Below are 19,326 nucleotides of genomic sequence, written 5' to 3'. Positions count from 1 at the left end.
AAATGCCCCAAACAATAATCATGGTCCTCGAGTATCTTCACTCTTCTGGCCCTAACCTTGCACTCTACAGCTTTGCTTTGAATAAAGTCTCGCTGTTACACTGCAATCTGTATGAGACTTTACTGCAATTTGTGTTAGTCTTTATTTCATTTCTTTAAAGGAGAGACCAGGAACCTGGAAATATTGTCCAGACTCCAACCATGTTGTTGTTATGATCCCACTCATAAGAATGAGAAGAAGAGACATTAGGAGTAAATAGGAGCAAAAATAAAGTGTTTCTTTACTCAAGGGAATGTTTGTCTTAGGACATTTTGGTTTTGTGGGTTTGGATAAAAGAGTACAATTAACTGTTTGTATTAAAGGGTCCCCTGAGGCCAAGCCCAGGAACCTGGGCACAGCATGGGCACTCTAGTGGTCCAGAAACCAACAGGGCAGATCCCTAAGCCTCCCCGCCAGGCTTCATGAGGACACACCATGTAATTTAAGTAAATGATTTCCTGCAATAAAGGTGACCATAAGTAGAATAAAGCCAAATTATGTCTGTCAATGAATTGAAAACAGGGATTTTGCCTTTTAGTTTTTGTGATGGGGACAGAGAAGGAAAAGAGAATAAGAGATAGAGAGGAAGAGACAGAAAAGGGGGAGAAAATGAAAGAGAGCAGAGAAGAGAAATTTGGAGAGACAAATTTATAGTATTTGTATGTATACAGATCATGAATATAAAAGACAATATTGACTGCAAATACATTTTTTCCTTTCCCAATGCACTAGTGTAAAAGTGAAGCACTGAATGCTAGTATTCGGTTATATTTGCAAAAATATCTGCGAGCTTAGGTGGTATCCTATGTAATGAGGATATTCCATCTACACTGCACAAATAATCTTGCTATTAAAATTAAAGAACTTTCATTCATTCACGGGAAAAAGTAGATATCAGGTGAGTGAAGCTGAGAGTAGGGAACCTAGAGGAGTGTTGGAGGCAAAATATACAAAAATGAAGGTGGAAGGCAGGCAGATGGGAAGAGGAGGCAGAGAAATCTTTATACAGAAGATGTTACTGTATCATCTAAGTGTGAAAAGAACATTTACATTTTGCCTGGAGATTAATCTTGAGGACAAGAACCACAATTCTCTTTAGTATAATAGGTATGACAACTTGTCTCATCCATGCGAATCCTAGAGGGCAGAGGACAAGTAATGTTAAATGCTACTCATAAGAACTATAAATGCCATTTACAGTTTCCTAACCCCTATCCATAGGCTCTATGACTACAAGAATCTGCATGTGCTTTTCTATGTCCTTACACTCACATGAGTATACATAACACCTAGACATATACTTCAAGAACTGCTCTTTAAAGATTTTAATTCATCTGTATTTGTATATGGTAAGTGTGTATGTATGTTCAAATGTATTTCTATATCTGTGCAGATGTGCTGTGTGATAATACTTTTATACCCTGTAAAGATTTGTCACTTGTAAAATGTTGATTTGCTAGTAGCTAGGCAGGAAATATAGGCAGTGCGACAAGACTAGGAGAATTCTGGGAAGAGGAAAGGCTAAGTCTGCAGTCACCAGCAAGATGCAGAGAAAGCAAGATGAGAAGGCCTCACTGAGTAAGGTACTAAGGCACATGGCTAAACATAGATAAGAATAATGGTTTACACTTTATTTTTTTTTAAAGATTTATTTATTATGTATACAACATTCCTTCCATGTATGCCTACATGCCAGAAGAGGGCAACAGATCTCATCATAGATGACTGTGAGCCACCATGTGGTTGCTGGGAATTGAACTCAGGACCTCTGGAAGAGCAGTCAGTGCTCTTAACCTCTGAGCCATCTCTCCAGACCCTGGTTTACACTTTAGAGTATATACCCAAAGAATGCTCAATCGTACCACAAGGATATGTGCTCAGCTATGTTCATAGCAGCTTTGTTTGTCATAGTCAGAACCTGGAAACAAACTAAATGTCCCTCAACTAAAGAATGGATAAGGAAGATGTGGTACATTTACACAATGGAGTACTACACAGCAGAAAAAAGTAACGACATCTTAAATTTTGTAGGCAAATGGATGGATCCAGAAAACATCATATTGAGTGGGGTAACCCAGACCCAGAAAGACAAATATCATATATACTCACTAATAAGTGTTTTTTAGACATAAAGCAAAGAAAACCAGCCTACAAATCACAATCACAGAGAAACTAGACAACAATGATGACCCTAAGAGAGACATACATGGATCTAATCTACTTGGGAAGTAGAAAAAGACAAGATCTCCTGAGTAAATTGGGAGCATGGGGTCCATGGGAGAAGATTGAAAAGGAGGAGGGAGGAAGAGAGGGGAGCAGAGAAAAATGTATAGCTCAATAAAATCAATAAAAAGAATAATGGTTTAATTTAATTGTAAGAGCTAATTAGTAATAAGTCTGAGCTAACAGACCAAACAGTTTAAAATTAATATGAGCCTCTGTGTGTTTCTTTGGAACTGAATGGCTGCGGGACCAGGCAGGACAGAAATTTCTGTTTATACAGATGTATGGTGGCCAGATGCTGACATAAGGTATTAACTCAACAGCTGGGATTATAGGCAGGTGCCAATCCTGCCTGGCTTTTATGTGGATACTAGGGTTCTGAATTCTGGTTCTCATGCCTGCATAGCAGCACATTATCAGTTGAGACTTATCCTGAGTCCTGGTTTTTAAATGTATTGTCCTGTATTTAATTTTACATGTTTAATATCAGACTAAAAATGCATTCACCCTCACAGTCACATGGTGAGTAATCCACATGAGAAATAGAGAAGAACAAGTGTCTTTCATCAAGATTACAACTAGGTGGGGGCTATGTTTTCGATTTGGGATCAGAGCCATTATTTCCAACCTATCAAAATCTGACCATATGAAACAAAGAATTATGACTTTGTATATTTTTCTTAGCTTGATAAACATAATATATTGAAATTTTTAATTTCTTTCCACAGGCTAGGATGTAGCTCAGTTATAGAACACTATCCCATCAAGTACAAAGTTCCATCCTTAGCAACATATACAGATATACAAACACACTACACAATATATGTATGCACACAATACTCTTTATGTACACACACTACATATATATATATATATATATATAATATACACCATACTTTACATGCATACACACATACACACAAACTTGCACACACTATATACACCATGCTCTAAATATACATACACACAACTACCATATATATACACATACATATACCATACTCTGTATACCCACATACACACATACCCTTCATTGGAAAATGAAACCTTCTAACTGTACAGGGAGCTATTAAATGAAGACTTTGAAAAGTACCCCAAGCGCACAACTTCATTTAGAAGAATCGCAAAGTTTCTATGTTTTTCTAACAAATTCAACATTTCTAGAAAGACAGCCTGAAAATGTCTTTTGTCAGGCTCCAGAAAGGTGTTGCCACTCAAGGGAAAGGAGCCCTCTTGAGCTAAGAGTATACTTTTATAGCTCCTGCCAATGAACTTATCCAGTATTTTCTGGCTAGAATCATATTCCAGAAAATTTTATAAACATAAACCACTGTCAGAGCTTATTAATCAAAAACTGTTATCAAAATCTTTATGTAAGCACCTGGCACCACTTTTAGAGTATTAGTAGGTATCTATACTTGTCTTTGTTGTTGTTGTACTTATTATTTTGTTTTGTTTAAAGGGTACCTAGGTCAAGAAAGTTTGGGTCCCTACCTCAATCTAAGCAGGGCAGACAACACAGTCAGATGTCATGTATTTGAGGTAGCCGTCCTAATATAAAAAAAAAAAATGCTTAACTTTGTATAATAGAGCTTTTTCCTCAGTCTTATGTGACTTTAAATAAAGCATAGAAAATTGTGATTAGCTGCAATTAGAATTGTGACCATGGCATTTCTCAACTGAGTCTATGTTGAAGCCTCCTTCTTTGACTATATTTCACCATCTTTCCTACAGCACAGACAATGGGAGTTGGCTTGAACAGAGTGTCTATGATCAGTACACTGCACACTCACTAAGAGTTTTTTCACTATTCATGAAGGAAAGAAACATGAAAACATCCAACGGGCCCAGTTTGTGGAACAGATGAAGTCCCAAATAAATATAAGCACTGCCAAGTTAAGGACCCCAGTGCTTCAAACACATGGGACTGGCCATACCTTCCCCAGTCTATGGAGATGGTGACAGTATGTGCGGAAAATGTTAACTGGGAAATTGCAAACTGATATTTCCCCCAACTTCTTTCTAGATATTTACAGCCTGGTTTATTCCCCTACAGAGAACCCCCGGCACAGAGATTAGCTAAACCTACCTCCTCATTCAGCTGTATTAATAACCTGCATCCTTATTAATGCCATAAACCTGCCTTTTCAATTTAGTTAGATGTATAAAATAACTTGCTGAATTTCCGAACCATTGGTGTGTTTCCATCAGAGGACAAAGCCCATCCAATCCCAGATTACATGTGTCTGTCCTTTCTTCATGACTCACAAGCCAGTCAGGTCAATCCCTAAACTGCACAGGTCACACCAGACCAGTGAAACAGTAAAGAAAATAAAAACGTGGAAAGTTTCAGGGATCTAGCTATGTTTTATTAGAAATATGAAATCCTGATATCTTTTTGCATAAATTAAGATTCAAATCTGAAGGCCATTATCACTACAGCAATCAGTAAATAGTACTTTTTAAAATGTTGTATTATTTGATGTTAATTATGGTATAAGGGAGGTCAGCATTTTGAACACTTCAAAATGTTTATAAAAAGAAACTGGAAAAGTTGTAACGACTTATTCATTTGGAATGGACCATAATTTAATGCAGTTTTAACATCTGTTCTTCAAATTGAAAGGTATTTTGTCCACTTAAATTATTCTTAAAGCATTTTAGCCTAGGGAACAGGACTGTAAGTAGATGTTAATGAGTCAGAATCAGCAACAAGAAATGACTGCATAAATGAATATAAAAATGTTTATGAAACAAAGAGAGTATGTATAATATCCCCAAATTTGTAGCTAACATTTTTTAGAGCTGTCACATCCTTTTCACAGATGAATAAATTGAGGTATAACTGGTGTGAGCAGAACAGCAATTCACCTTATTATTGGGATCTACCATGTTGAAGCAAGAAAAGCAATTGTTCTCCACACCTATATGAAAAACTTCTAGATTTTCCAATAGTTTTATGTTTAAATGAGAGGCACTGTGTTCAATTAATATGTGTAAATGAGATATTAGTATGACCTGTTTGTTCTACACCTGCCAATTGGCTGACTATCTGTCAGGAAACACATGTTTCTTAAACAAGTCATGCTCCTCTGTATTTTTATGAGTGTTGCCTTTATTTCTGGTAAAAAAAAATGTAATTGCAAGTCTCTAAAGTAATCTCATTTTAATAAGCTTAGAACCAAAAGAAATGACACTACTTCTTTAAATAAAATGTAGTGAACTACAAAATTTTAAATAATGCTGTTTCTTTTTTCAGGAACCAAGTAATTTAGACTTATTTGAGAACATATAAATGCGAACTATAAAACAGCTTCTTACATTAACAACATATGTTACTGCTGGAAACCCAGAATCCTCCATACACAAAACCACTTGTCTAGAAGAACAAAAAGCCTGAGCTGTCACAGGGCCTTACTGTGTGAGAGTGACTGGATTGTGTGCCATGTGACACTTTCCCATTTTTTATTAAAAGACCTAATCACTGTAATTACAGGTGGATCTTTTCATATTTTGGTTTTGGGGCATGTAGTACTACACCGACTTGTCACTTACAACAGTGACTTCATTTGAGACAAACTTTGAAAGCTCTACTATGTTTATAGCAGCATTGTTTGTAATAGCCAGAACCTGGAAACAACCTAGATGCCCTTCAATTGAAGAATGGATGAAGAAAGTATGGAATATATACATATTAGAGTACTACTCAGCAGTAAAAAACAAGGACTTCTTGAAGTTTGCAGGCAAATGGATGGAAATAGAAAACACCATCCTGAGTGAGGTAAGCCAGACCCAAAAAGAGGAACATGGAATGTTCTCACTCATATTTGGTTTCTAGCCATAAATAAAGGACATTGAACCTATAAGTTGGGTTCTTAGAGAAGCTAAATAAGAAGGAGAACCCAAAGAAAATCCTGAATATTTCTCCTGAATATTAAACTTCATCAGGCGATGAAAGGAGACAGAGACAGAGAACCACATTGGAGCACCGGACTGAAATCTCAAGGTCCAAATCAGGAGCAGAAGGAGAGAGAGCACAAGCAAGGAACTTAGGACTGGGAGGGGTGCACCCATACACTGAGACAATGGGGATCGGGAACTCACCAAGGCCAGCTGGCCTGGGTCTGAAAAAGCCTGGGTCAAAACTGGTCTCGCTGAACATAGCGGACAAGGAGGACTACTGAGACCTCAAGAACAATGGCAACGGGTTTTTGATTCTACTGGACCTAGTGGTTTTGTGGGAGCCTAGGCAGTTTCGTGGATGCTCACCTTACTGGACCTGGATGGAGGTGGGTGGTCCTTGGACTTCCCACAGGGCAGAGAACCCTGATTGCTTTTTGGGCTGACGAGGGAGGGGGGCTTGGTTGGGGGAGGGGGAGGGAAAGGGGAGGCGGCGGTGGGGAAGAGACAGAAATGTTTAATAAATAAATAAATAAATTTTTAAAAAAAAAAAACAAATGAACAAACAAAAACAAAATGTTATTTTTTCACTCATACCATAAAGGTTTATATATATTCATCTCAAAGACATGGTGATAAAGAATGAAAAGAAAGTGCAACCTGGACAAGGCGCTTTCCAAACATGGTGGGGCATCTACGTGGCTATCAAAATTTAAGGAATTTCTGAGTTCTGGATATAGCCAGTCAGTCTCTCTCTCTCTCTCTCTCTCAAAATAAAAAAATAAATAAATTGAATGTAACTGAGTATATTTGGTCTTTGAGGCAGGTACATTTAGAGATAGTGTTCTCAGCATTTCTAAGTATATGCAGGTGAGTAACAGAATGCTAGATACCATGAGTATTATTAAGAAAATAACATTCTCATTGTTATAAAACTGGCTTCCATTTAAGGTTTCAACTTCTCCAGCAATGGATGTTTAAAAGCATGGTAATCAGAGCAAAGCAAATTTTGTTTAAAAAAACTAAAAAAGAAAACTGTGCTATCTGCATGTAACTGAGTGAACAAAAGCTGTCTTAACTTGATAGGAATTCCAGGAGTGGAAACCTTTAACTTTACCATAGTCAACTTTCTAACTATACCATGTTATTTTGTAACAGAACCACGATGGGTAAAGTTCAGTGATATGCAATGGCAGGAAGTATGTGGGCTTATGGCCAACCAATTAGCACAGAACCTAGAGCTCCATAACAGCAGTATTCTGAGAGGAACTTGAGAGACTGCATGCTAAAGGTCTTAGTTTATGTAATCCAAGATTGGATATGATTTGTTGAAGATATGAGAACTGGTGGTATTGTGTACGTTGGGGTGGGAAAGGAGGGAAATAAGAAACAAGTCAGGTTGATAAAAACTTTGGAGAGCAAATAATAACCTTCCAACACTATAAACACCAATTTACACATCCATCAAAGTACTGGACAGCACTTTTGTTTCAATCAAATTAAAAAAAATTGGGAAGGATTTCTTTGTTAAGTAGAATCAGCATGCCCAATCTATGCTTCTGAGCCATGCATCCTTAAACAGAGTTTAACATGTTTAACCATATTTGTGTCAGCAGAAGCTTATGTCTGACCACTTCTAGGTCAACCTTCTCACTGCAGGCCTGGCATTAAAAGTATCAACTGATGCAGGCAGTTTTAATGTAATGAGTCAGGTCTTACCTCTACATAGTCCTTGGCATGGCCCCAGTCTCGTTTGGCATCCAGATTTCCCAAACTGAAACATTCCAGTTGTCCAAGGTAAATCTTAGCTACTGACCGGCTAATTTTTCGAGTAACAAAATTTGCTCCTAAAAAGAAACAAAAGATGTATTATCAGTAGAGTACATTTGACATTTAACAGTTTGGTGCACCAAACACAGTATCAGCCTCTGGGCATATCTTTCATCCTATCTCCCTCCTAAAAACAATAACATAAAAAGGAGAACGATCATTAGCTGTCAGTTAGACAAGCTAAGAAGCTCTAACTCTAAGTGTCATATCAGCTCTACTTTCATAACAAACCTTTCTTCTTTGGAGGATGTCTTAACATTCCTAATTTGCTGTTCCAATGTGTAACCCAGGCTTTAGGCCAAAGAAAAGCTATTGGAATGCCAGCTGTTAAACAGAAAATTCTAAAGGATTGTATAAAGGGAAATGCCAGAATGGAAGACAGACATCTAAGACCACCCTGCTTTTTTTTTTAAAAAAAAAAAAAACACAAACATCATATATTTCTATTAATAAGGCTATGCTAGGACCCATGGGAAGAAGAAGGGAAGGAACCATTTACAGGGCAAAACCAGTTACAGGAAACCCAACAGGAATTTCCTCAGACTGCCTTTCTCTTAACAAAATAAGTGGCGCTCACTCTCATCCAGAAACCTGCATATCCAACAAAATATAAAGTATAATACAGTTCCAAGTCAAGAGTTTCTCTGTACCAAACTTAGTACTAGGTCATTTTCCAATTTCATGTAAATGTCATCTACAACAATGGACTTCTGTACAAATATTTTGAAATGTTTGGATAAAATGTACCATAAATTGGCAAAAGTATTGAAATTGTTTTAATTTTCAGTTTCTTAATGATAACTTCCATACACCTTTACTTTAATATTTCTTCCTTATGGAAATGGAGTCTCAAATTAGATATGGTGGTACAGACATGCAACACCAGGCTACCCTCGGCTATATAATAAGATCCTTTCTCAACACACACACACACAATTTAATACATATATTGAAGACAAAAATTATATCTTCCCATAATTAAGTTTGTATGGGGAGAAGGTAATAGGGAAGGGGGAGGGGAGGGAGAGAGGGAGGTATTGCGAGAGACTAAGAGAGGCTGAGGGAGACTGAGAGAGTGGGGAAACTTTTTGTTGACCAGGCACCTTCTATGCTCTGGGCTCAAGAGATCCTCCTGTGTCCCTGAATAATTAGGATGTGTGTGCCAGGTTTCTTCCTAACATAAAGAAAGTACTTCTCAGGCTCCAAAACCACAGAGAAACCCTGTCTTGAAAAAAACAAACAAAAAAAAAAGTACTTCTAGGATGAGTTTATCTAAGTCTCTGTATCTAGGTAAGGTTATGAGAAAGGCCTGCTAATGACTTCCTACAGTTTAGATACATGGATAGTAACAACATATGTCAGGAGCTTTGCTTCTGTTCTTTGTGCAGACAGAAAATGAAGGTAAATGTGACAAAAAAAATTTGGGCTTCTGAAGAAACTGGCATAGGAACAAGGGGGATATTTCTAAATATATTTTCTAAACTTTGGCAAGGACATAGACTACAAGTTTAAACACAAGCTCTAAACATTCACAGTGATCTTGTATCCTTAAAAGCACGATGAGAATGCCACGGAAAACCAAATGTTTAAACACTCCTAGCTCCTCATGAGGGCATTAAGAAACGGAAGTTGGGGGAAGTGATGTAGAACAACACATCCCAGCCCTCAAGAGGTAGAGGCAAGTTAGGCAGTGGTGGCGCACGCCTTTAATCCCAGCACTCGGGAGACAGAGACAGGCAGATCTCTATGAGTTCAAGACCTGCCTATTCTACAAGAGCTAGTTCCAGGACAGGTTCCAGAGCTACAGAGAAATCTTGTCTCAACAAGAAAAAAGGTGGATATAAGATTAAAATTTCAGGCCAGCATGAACAGCTTCAACACAAGAGAACTGTCTCAAAACAACCTGACAACAATGAAAGAAATCATTTTCATCTCTCCATGGCAATTCACAAAACACAAAGGACCATCAAGAAAGAGCCTTTTCAAATAAAATATTTAGTGAAATTTTTTGTTTTGAAAAATTTTAATATTCTATGGGTCCGTATAAACTTAAGTTTATGAGTAAATACAGGTTTATGTCACTGTCAGGACTAAGTTATTATCTCAAAACACATGAATATAACAAGTGATATCAAACAACTAAACACCCAATAAGAATTAGTGAGAATTTTTTCTATTATCATTAAACTAATGTTTTGTGGGGTCCAAAGAAATGTCTGACGTCATTTGACTTACCTTCCATCCAGGATAACCTGAGCAATCACTCAGCAACAGGAAATAAATAGGCATGGCCTACTGACAGACAGTGCAGAGAGAAGTGGGCAAGTGTAACCATGCTGAAGCACACTGGGTGCCATTTTGCAGACACAGACTGCACATACTTTTTCCAGTCACCCAAACCCAAATAATAACACAAAAATTGTATTAATTGGAACACTGGCTTATTAGCTCAGGCTTCTTATTAACTAACTTTTACATCTTAAATTATCATTTCAATTAAATTTATATATCGCCACAAGGCTGTGGCTTATTGGAAAGTCTCCAGAATCTGTCTCCATCTGCAGCTACATGATGTCTCTGATCCGGCTTTCTTTCTCCCAGCATTCAGTTTAGTTTTCTCACCTGGATATATTCTGCCCTGCCATAGGCCAAAACAACTTCTTTATTAACCAATGATAATAAAACCAATGATTAAATATTCACAGCATACAGAGGAGAATTCCACATCATTTGCTTATTCTAGATATTTTATATAACTCTTTTGTGATCATTTCTTTTATTTAGAATACCAAAGTAAGGTTGATACATGTTGTGCCTTGATTCAGAACATCATTACAATTTTATGGTTAGTGTTCTTCTGTAGGAAAACAATAAATTTTATTTGCATAGCCATTAGCAGATGGACATAGAGTTTCCATAGTTTAGGTATTGTGATTCAAGCTGAAATGGACATTTATGTATAAGTTTTTGTGTGGTGGACATATATTTAATTTCTATTGCGACTATACATAGGGGTTGAACTGGTAAATCACACAGTTGATTTATGCTATAGCCTATAAGGAACTGCGAATTGTTTTTCTAAGGGGCTGAACAATTTTACATTTCCACAGCAATGAGTCAGGTATTCCTTGGCATTCTCCCCAACACATACTGGTTATGGTATGTGTTCTTTGCTACAGTCATCTCAGTAGGTACTGATTTGGCTTTGACTTGTCTTTTTCTAAAAACTAAACAATTGTTGTTAAAACAACAATCTTTGTTTTTATATGATTATTGGACAACCATATATCTTCTCTAGAGAAGGTTTTAACTGGATTTCTAATCTTTTAATTATAGAACAGAAAGGTTCTTTATACAATCTGGATCCTAGTCTCTCTATGAAAATATTTTCTCACTGTGCACACTATTGTCACTCTTCCAGTAGTGTTCAGTAAAGTATATATTTTGTATGGGTTGGATTTTGCTTGTTCCTTTTTTTCTCTCTTTTTTGATGAAGTTCATTTGCATATTTTACCTTGGTTATATGCAACACTGTGATTCTACTCAAGGTTTTGTTTAATCTAATACAGTGGAGACAATTATCTTTTTCTTTTATTCATTTGGTCTGTTTGTCCTTATGTTTAGATTTGAATGATAACTAATTTAGTATATGGTATAATTAAAAGGCCCAGGTTTCATTATTTGCATATAGATACCCAACTGTCCCACTGCCTACTGGAAAATAATTCTTCCTTCACTAAACTTGCATCTTTCTGAAACCCAAGCACAAAAGAGAGTTTATCTCTGACTTCAACACCACTCCTATGACAAATGTCTATTAATACATTAGTAACAACACCTTTCTGACTGCATGTTCTTGGTAAGTTTTAAAACTAGGAAGTATAACTTGGTTCTCTTAAGGACTGCCTTAGCTATTTTGTTCTCTTGTATTTTCACATGAATTTTAGGATCAGCTTTTGAAGGCCCACAAAAATGAAAATTGTGGCTTTGATGGATTGTATTTAAATCTATAGCTCAATATAGAAAATACTTCCACTGTAACAACTGTATGCTTTCCAGTCAGTAGGTACAGGAGATACTTTTCTATTTATTTGAGTCATTAAATTTCACAAGTAATTAGTAGTTTCCAAAGAAGGAAAAAGTGTTATTTCCTTTTAAAATGTTTCTAAGTACTCTTATCCACCTTGATGTAACTGTCAATGGGTTTTTTAATTTAATGTTTAAGTTCTAAAATTACTTTTGTAATAATATGCTTCACTAGTTAAACTTTAGGAAAAGCTTAAAATGATTTTATTCATTTATTTATTTGCTGCTTTTTACTTCATTTTAAAAAATACTTTGAATAAACCTTTAAAGTTAATGGAGTAACTTTTCCAAATTACCATTGCGGAAACAGGGAGGAGACAGAAATTTTTTTCAACAACTAAAAAAAAAAATAAACAAAAAATAAAAAGAAAAAGAAAAAAAGAAAGAGCCGGAACCTTACCAGTAGGCCACATCCTTGTGGTGATAGCACATATTAATAGAAATGGGTTAATTTAAGATATAAGAGCTTGCTAGGAATACACCTAAGCTATTGGCCAAAGTGCTGCAATTAATATAGTTTCCGTGTAGTCATTCAGATCTGGGTGACCATGAAACAAAAAAGCAGTCTCTATTTACACAAAATGTGATACAAGACACTCTATGTTGACTCCCTAAACATAGTGGAGAAATTGTGATAATTCTTATGCTAATCAAAATGACTAGATTTCAAAGGTCTGTTTTTCACAGTTCTAAAATTGGCCAATTTATTCCCTAAGAAAAATCACAATTATGAGTATGCTATAATATTAGCTATGCATATGTGAATATATAGACAAGATTGCATGTACACATGGGTATATACATGTTTTTGTAAAATTTTATCTGTCAGCACACAAATCTTATTTGAAGAAACAGTAGTTTCTCTCATAAAAATTCTATTCCATTGCCCATTTAAAAGTTTTCTGAAGCTACATAAAGTACAAAGTTTGCAAACAAGAAGTCATTCCAATTCATCCTGAACCCCATGTGAACCTCTGGTTGGGGCCTGAGTTTCCTTTGTGGCAATCTCTGGCCACCCCACTGAGAAGAGCCTGGGCTGTGGCTTGGTGTAGACAGGCTGCAGAAAGAAGAGGCACTGAGAAGGTCATGGCTGACTGAGTACACTACTGAGATCAGAGAGATCATACCTCATTTTGCTCACCAAGCCTTGCCAAGACCAACACAATTTAACTGCAGGTACTCACAATCCAGCAGGCATGTTTAAAAGAATCTCAGGCTTGAAAGAGGACAATTCACAATGTGCATTTTTTAGGAGGGTACTATCTTTTGATAAGTATTTATAAGTATGTGCTTAAAGTACTGTTCAAAGAATTTTCTTATTTTCACGACATTTCAACAGAAAGATAACTTAAATTCATAAACCCTTGTTTAAGAGTTTCTTAACTTTGGTATTGTTGACCTTGGGAACAGATAACTCCTTTTGGAAGACTATCCTTTATATCCCTAAGGAGACAAAACTACCACCTTAGTCAAACAAAGATCCCTGCTCAATAAATCCCAAGCAATCAAAACAAATTTACATATAAAAGCTACCTCACTGCTGTTTTATGTCGTTCCATTCATTTTATGAACTAATCAATCTCTCAGAGAGCTGATGAACATGAAATCTTTAAATTATGACCTATACAAGGTTAAATTTTCATCTCTAAATTAGTGTGACTCAGTCTGACCCGGGGAGGAGGGTGGCAGCTGAGAGTACACATTTGGGAACCATCCATTTCAAGTCTGGAGACTGGCTGAGACCACCAAGAGGGAAGTGAACAATAAAACAAATGATCCACAAACCAAGTTCATTGACACTGGCCCATTTAGGGTCAGACAGACAGGAGAAAGGTCTACAAAGCCTGTGTCTAGGGAGTGCCCCAAACACTTCTATGTAATGGAAAAAAAAAATAAAAAATAAAAAAAAAAACAGATGGTGAAGTGACCACAGGTACAGCAGCCCAAAGGTGACTCAGGCCTGAATCAGACAGCTTCTGAGGAGTTTGGAAAAACTCCTAGAGAGGACAGGGCTAAAGACAGGATGAAACCAGAAGAGCCTTTTAAGTATCTTCAAGGTCCTGGACTCTATGCCTATTATCATTGTGTGTGGATAGGGAAAGACTAACAGTCTAGAATAGAACTATCTCGAGACAATATGCATAGACACTTTTCTGAAAGCTTTTTCTACAAGGTACTTAAGTGGGTGATTGTGGTGATACTTTGCCTGTGCTATAACAAATAAAGCTTGCCTGAAGATCAGAGAAGCAGAGCAGCCAGCCACTAGTTCTTACCTCTACTGAATTCTCAGACCAAAGGGGTGATCCTTTGACTAAATGCCATGTGCTCCTGTCTTCTCTAGCCTTATATGCTCCCTCTGCCCAGCCATATCCCTTTCTGTTTCCATTTTCCTAATGTTGGGAATAAAGGTGTGAGCCACTACTGCTTGGCTTTGCTTCTCTATTAGACTAGATCTATCTTTTATAGCCCAGGGTGGCCTTGAATTCACACAAATCCACCTGCCTCTGCTTCCTGAGTGCTGGATTATAGGTATGTGCCACCACTGCCTGGCCTCTATGGTTAACTAGTGGCTAGCTCTGCACTCTGATCTTCAGGCAAGCTTTATTTGTTACAGCACAGGTGATGGTTTCCAGAATGAAGAGAAAGTAACAAATTTGCATGCTGATAGGGAAGACCTAGTGAGGAGGGAGAAACTGAACTGGGAGAATTGAAAACCATTGTCACCAAAGGGTCAAGGAGGGAGCTGGGAGAGGAAGAAGGCTCTGCATACAGTTCATTTCTAGGCACCTGAAAAAGCAGAGAGAATACACACATGCAGACATGCTGTACACAAAAGATGACTGAAGGCTTCTATTTGTTTTTGAAATCTAAAACACTCTCTTCCCCTAGTACATAATTTCTCTGCATTGTGAGTACTGTATTTCTCAAACACTCTCAATTAAGCAGCTCTTCTGTATACAGTCCAGTAGGCCACAGAGTAGTGAAGTCATTTACATACTGCACCACAGGACATCACTATGCTCTTTCCCTTTTTGTCTAGTACTACCAGGGTTGGCCGGACTCTAACAATCTGATTGCACCAATTTTTATTCCAGAGGGACAGCCTACTTGTGTTGGCCCAAAGAATTTTCTATCCTTTTATGTGGCTGAGAGAGTAGCTGTAGCCCAGGCAGGAACTGTATGAATTTTCCTTGGGTCTTTCTCAAAGAGAATTAAAAGAGACCCATTTTCTTCTACACTGAAGAAAAAGAAGGTTTTGGTGACACTAGCTTTGGCTTCATAGAAACAGATAGCTTGCAAAAATTAGACCAAGATTAAAACTACACACACGCACACACATGCACGCATGCACAGGTACACAAAGAGATAAAGAAAAACAAGCCAGCAGACAACACTCAAGTTTCTGGCTCTAACTAACCTTAATGCCATTGTTATACTTGAAAAATGTCCATACAAACATGTTTGATATACTTAATTAGTTATTTTCCATAAACCGAACATGAGTTTTTGTATTTCTAAAGCCAGAGTCTTAGAAAGATCAGAAGTCCAAAATTGATGAGCAATTCCATCTGGCCCATCCCTTGAGCATTTTTCCTTTGGGATTCTTGGCATTGCTATAAGGTGCCATTCTTGTCCCCACATTTCTTTCTTCCACATGTCTACTAAAAATCCATATTTTCTAAATAAAAATCTAGCTACAATACTCTTTCTTGAGTGGCCAAAGAGGCAGAGTAGTCCCATATGATCTGTCACGTTTCTCCTCTCCAGTGTCTCTTCCTTATTGTGTGCCTTAACAACTGTGCCAAGTGGCATAGATATGCCAGCCATGTCTTTGTTTGCAGACATCTCGGCAAGAAAAAGTCTCTCTTCTAGACATGCCCTTCTACTGGCAGGAAAATTTGTGTCCATACTGTGCCTCTTACCGCTGGACACTTCTGTTATCATCTCTGTGGGTATCCCAAACTCTACCACAAGGGGTAGAGTTGCTCCTACTTCGCCCTCCTCAGCCCTTGAAAAAATTATATACCATCAAGCTTTAGTTTCCTTGTCCCAACTGCAAGTTTTTAATGACAAGCATTATATTGGTCACTTAGACTGGTGTCTGGCATGGTCTGTAACACATGATAGGTGTTCAGTCCCCCTTACCTTAGCAAGGAGAGAAAGGATACAGGTCCATTCAGTGGTTTAAATAGTAAGAAATCTCTTTATAAAAACAATATACAGTGAGCCTGATTATTTCTTCTGTGACAGCTCCAAATTCTCAGGCATGCTTAAACTCTGAATGGGATACACTTGTTTCTCAAGGCCATACTTCAAATCAATGGAGGGTCACTGAGGTCAGGTAATAACAAAGAAATTCCCTGGCTATATCAGGCAGCTTGTGTCCATATTGAACACACATAAATTTATTGTCTGCATTCCCATGTTTGGAAATCTCTACACAGAGCTCCCCCACCCCCCAGACTGTAAGAATCTGGGAACAATCTAACACGAAGTTCTTCCTCATAAGCAGATTCAGTATACCTAAGAGTTGAAAGTTCCTGGGATTAATATAGAGAGATAAATATCATCTTGTGGAATCAAGTCTTTTTTTTTTTCAGGAATGACATTAGCATTAAACAAATGACTTACCACATATCATTTTACATTTTTGGCTTATATTAGAATTCATATGGCTATTTCAAATAATGACAGTGTTTATATAATTAGCTGATAGGGTTAAAACTTAATATTCTTTGACTAAAATTTTATTTTATTTTTTATCAGCTTCCATCTCACTTCGGAAGTGTAGTGACATTTAAGAAACAAAGCAGGGCCACTTTATGTGAATTTCATGTTCAAAGTAACTGTAAAGAAATAGCATTGGCTTACAGCCATCCCAGCATGAAGACTGCAAAGTAAGAAAATCTTCAAAAGGCCTTTGATTCAAATTCTTCATCTGATAGGAAATTAGGACAAATGTCTATAAAATGGCAACTGTGTCTTTTTCCACAATAATCTTCCTTAGCTCTTTTGATATGGTTTTATTGTTCTTTCCTGTCACAGAGAAGCAAATGCATGCAAAATCCTGATGGCAAATGAGTATAGAGGGAATTTATTCTCCTAAGGAAAACAAGCAACATTGTATCTTCTCTAGTCATTATATTGGTGTTGTTAGGGCAACATTACTGTTGAGAGTTCACTTCCTTGGCTGTACCCCAACAAGTTAGTAATCTGCAGGTACACTTTGCTTTAGCAATTTTTGTTCTATTTTAGCATTAAAAATTCCATCAGGTGGCTGGATGAAGACTCTAGGATAGAAAATTGTTTTATTGTCATAAAAATTAATTTACCATTAAAATAAATTCTTAAACAGCAAAAATTATCAATCATTAGAATCGACACACATTAAGAATATCTGCAAAACAATACCTAAAAGTTAAATATGCCTCACACACACAGCAGAAGCATAGATAGGCACAGACAGTATTTTTAGCACGATATACATTCACTACTTCTAACATCGTAACTCTCTAACTACCAATAAAGAAGCTCTCAAAGCTTCATGCTTTACCCAGGCAAAACAAATTAAATAAACTATTTATTCTGTTATTTATTTCCCTATTTATTATTTCTATTTATTGGTTTGTGTTTAATTTATTTTTGTGGTACTAGTAGCAGAACCCAGGGCTTTGACTATGATAAGCAAACACTACCACTGAAATATATTCCAACCTATACCATCCTGCTTTACTATTATTGAATTTTAAGTTGTGAGGAGACACAAGTTGAATCTTTATCTCTAGGTGGGAACCTAGCAGTGGTCATGGCAGTAAGGCTAATGTGCTAATAGCTTCACTTACACTATTTCCTTTAATGCCCATAACAACCCTAAGTGAAGTCTATCATCATCCAATTTCACAGATGAGTAAACCATAACTCACAGAGGTTGAGAAAAAAATATAAAGTCACACCTTTAATAAGAAGCAGAGCCTGACTGAAACTGCGCAGAAGACTAGGTATGTATCTCCACCTGAGGCAGCTACAAGGAAGAGGAGCTAAGGTGTGGATCAGTGGTAGAGCAAGTGCTAACAATACTTAAAGTCTAGGGTTCTAGTCTCAGCACACAAGAAATGGTAGATGAGGTTAACGTTTCATAGCAAACACTGAAAAAGAAACCTTAGACTCTAAATTCTAAAAAGAAATCCCAATATCCATTTTATTTAAAAGGCAATGTCAAATAGCAGTGTATAAGTGAAGGGGAAATGGGTAAAAATAGGTGAAGAACTCTAGTTAGGGAGAGGGAAGAAGATACACACTGAAGAAGCAGGTGGGAGGGTAAAACATCAGTAAGGATTTCTGAAAAAGTCATAAGGAATCATACTATTAAACACACACACACACACAAACACACACCTATATAGTTTAAATAAAATTTTCCCATCTTGGTTGACTGATTTCCTCAAGAGCCACAGGCCATATAACAACAATAATTAAAAACAACACCAGGCAAGAGAAGCCCTCTTTTGAATTGTTTATAATGATTGTTCAAGAAACTCCCGGCCATTTATAAGCTGCTGCTATAGCCCTTGGTTGTCCTTTAGAGGTAGAAGGTAAGTTCCTATTGCTTAAGAAAGCATGACCTTCAAACACAGAACCCAGAGGTCCCTAGGCTGGAACTGACCTAAAAACCACCTCCCAGAGGACAGGCTTTCATGGTAGTAGAAGGCACCATGCAAGCTTCTAAAGGAAGGAAACAAACAGAAGCCCCAATCAGCTATGACATGCATGAACCACAATAATGACCAGCAGGGCACAATAAATCCTAAAAGTAAGGTAGCAGCAAGAATACCTTGGCATTAAGTAACAGCTCTCTAATCAAACTTATGAGCCCTCAATAAGAGGGATATCATGCCTGGTAATGGAAACCCAGTTTTGTCCCCGGCAATTTTATCTACTTCCCTTAGCCAAGAGGATAACTATATGTTTTTTCTTGGGTTCACCTTCTTCTTTAGCTTCGTTAGGTTCACCAGGTATACACTCCGTGACCTTTATGGCTAGAAACCAATTATGAGTGAATACATCCCATGTTCATCTTTTTGGGTCTGGGTTACCTCGCTCAGGATAGTGTTTTCTATTTCCATCCATTTGCATGCAAAATTCGAGAAGTCATTGTTTTTTACAGCAGCATAATACTCTAATGTGTATATATTCCACACTTTCTTCATCCATTCTTCCATTGAAGGGCATCTAGGTTGTTTCCAGGTT

General features: G+C 37.2%; 1 protein-coding gene across 1 annotated transcript in view; it reads right to left on the bottom strand.

Moving 5' to 3' along the window:
- The window catches only part of Gmds (GDP-mannose 4,6-dehydratase), a 495,612-nt gene that overhangs the window by 255,277 nt on the left and 221,009 nt on the right, over positions 1-19,326 (bottom strand). Inside the window, exon 7 of the mRNA XM_050142522.1 lies at positions 7,882-8,009. Within this exon, the coding sequence (XP_049998479.1) occupies positions 7,882-8,009 (128 nt within the window). The remainder of the gene's footprint in view (positions 1-7,881; positions 8,010-19,326) is intronic.

The sequence above is a fragment of the Alexandromys fortis genome, unplaced genomic scaffold (genome assembly GCF_014885135.2).
Source record: "Alexandromys fortis isolate MF-2015 unplaced genomic scaffold, M_Fortis_MF-2015_v1.1 scaffold_5, whole genome shotgun sequence".
NCBI classification, from domain to species: domain Eukaryota; kingdom Metazoa; phylum Chordata; class Mammalia; order Rodentia; family Cricetidae; genus Alexandromys; species Alexandromys fortis.
This window is presented reverse-complemented; position numbering and strand designations above follow the sequence as displayed.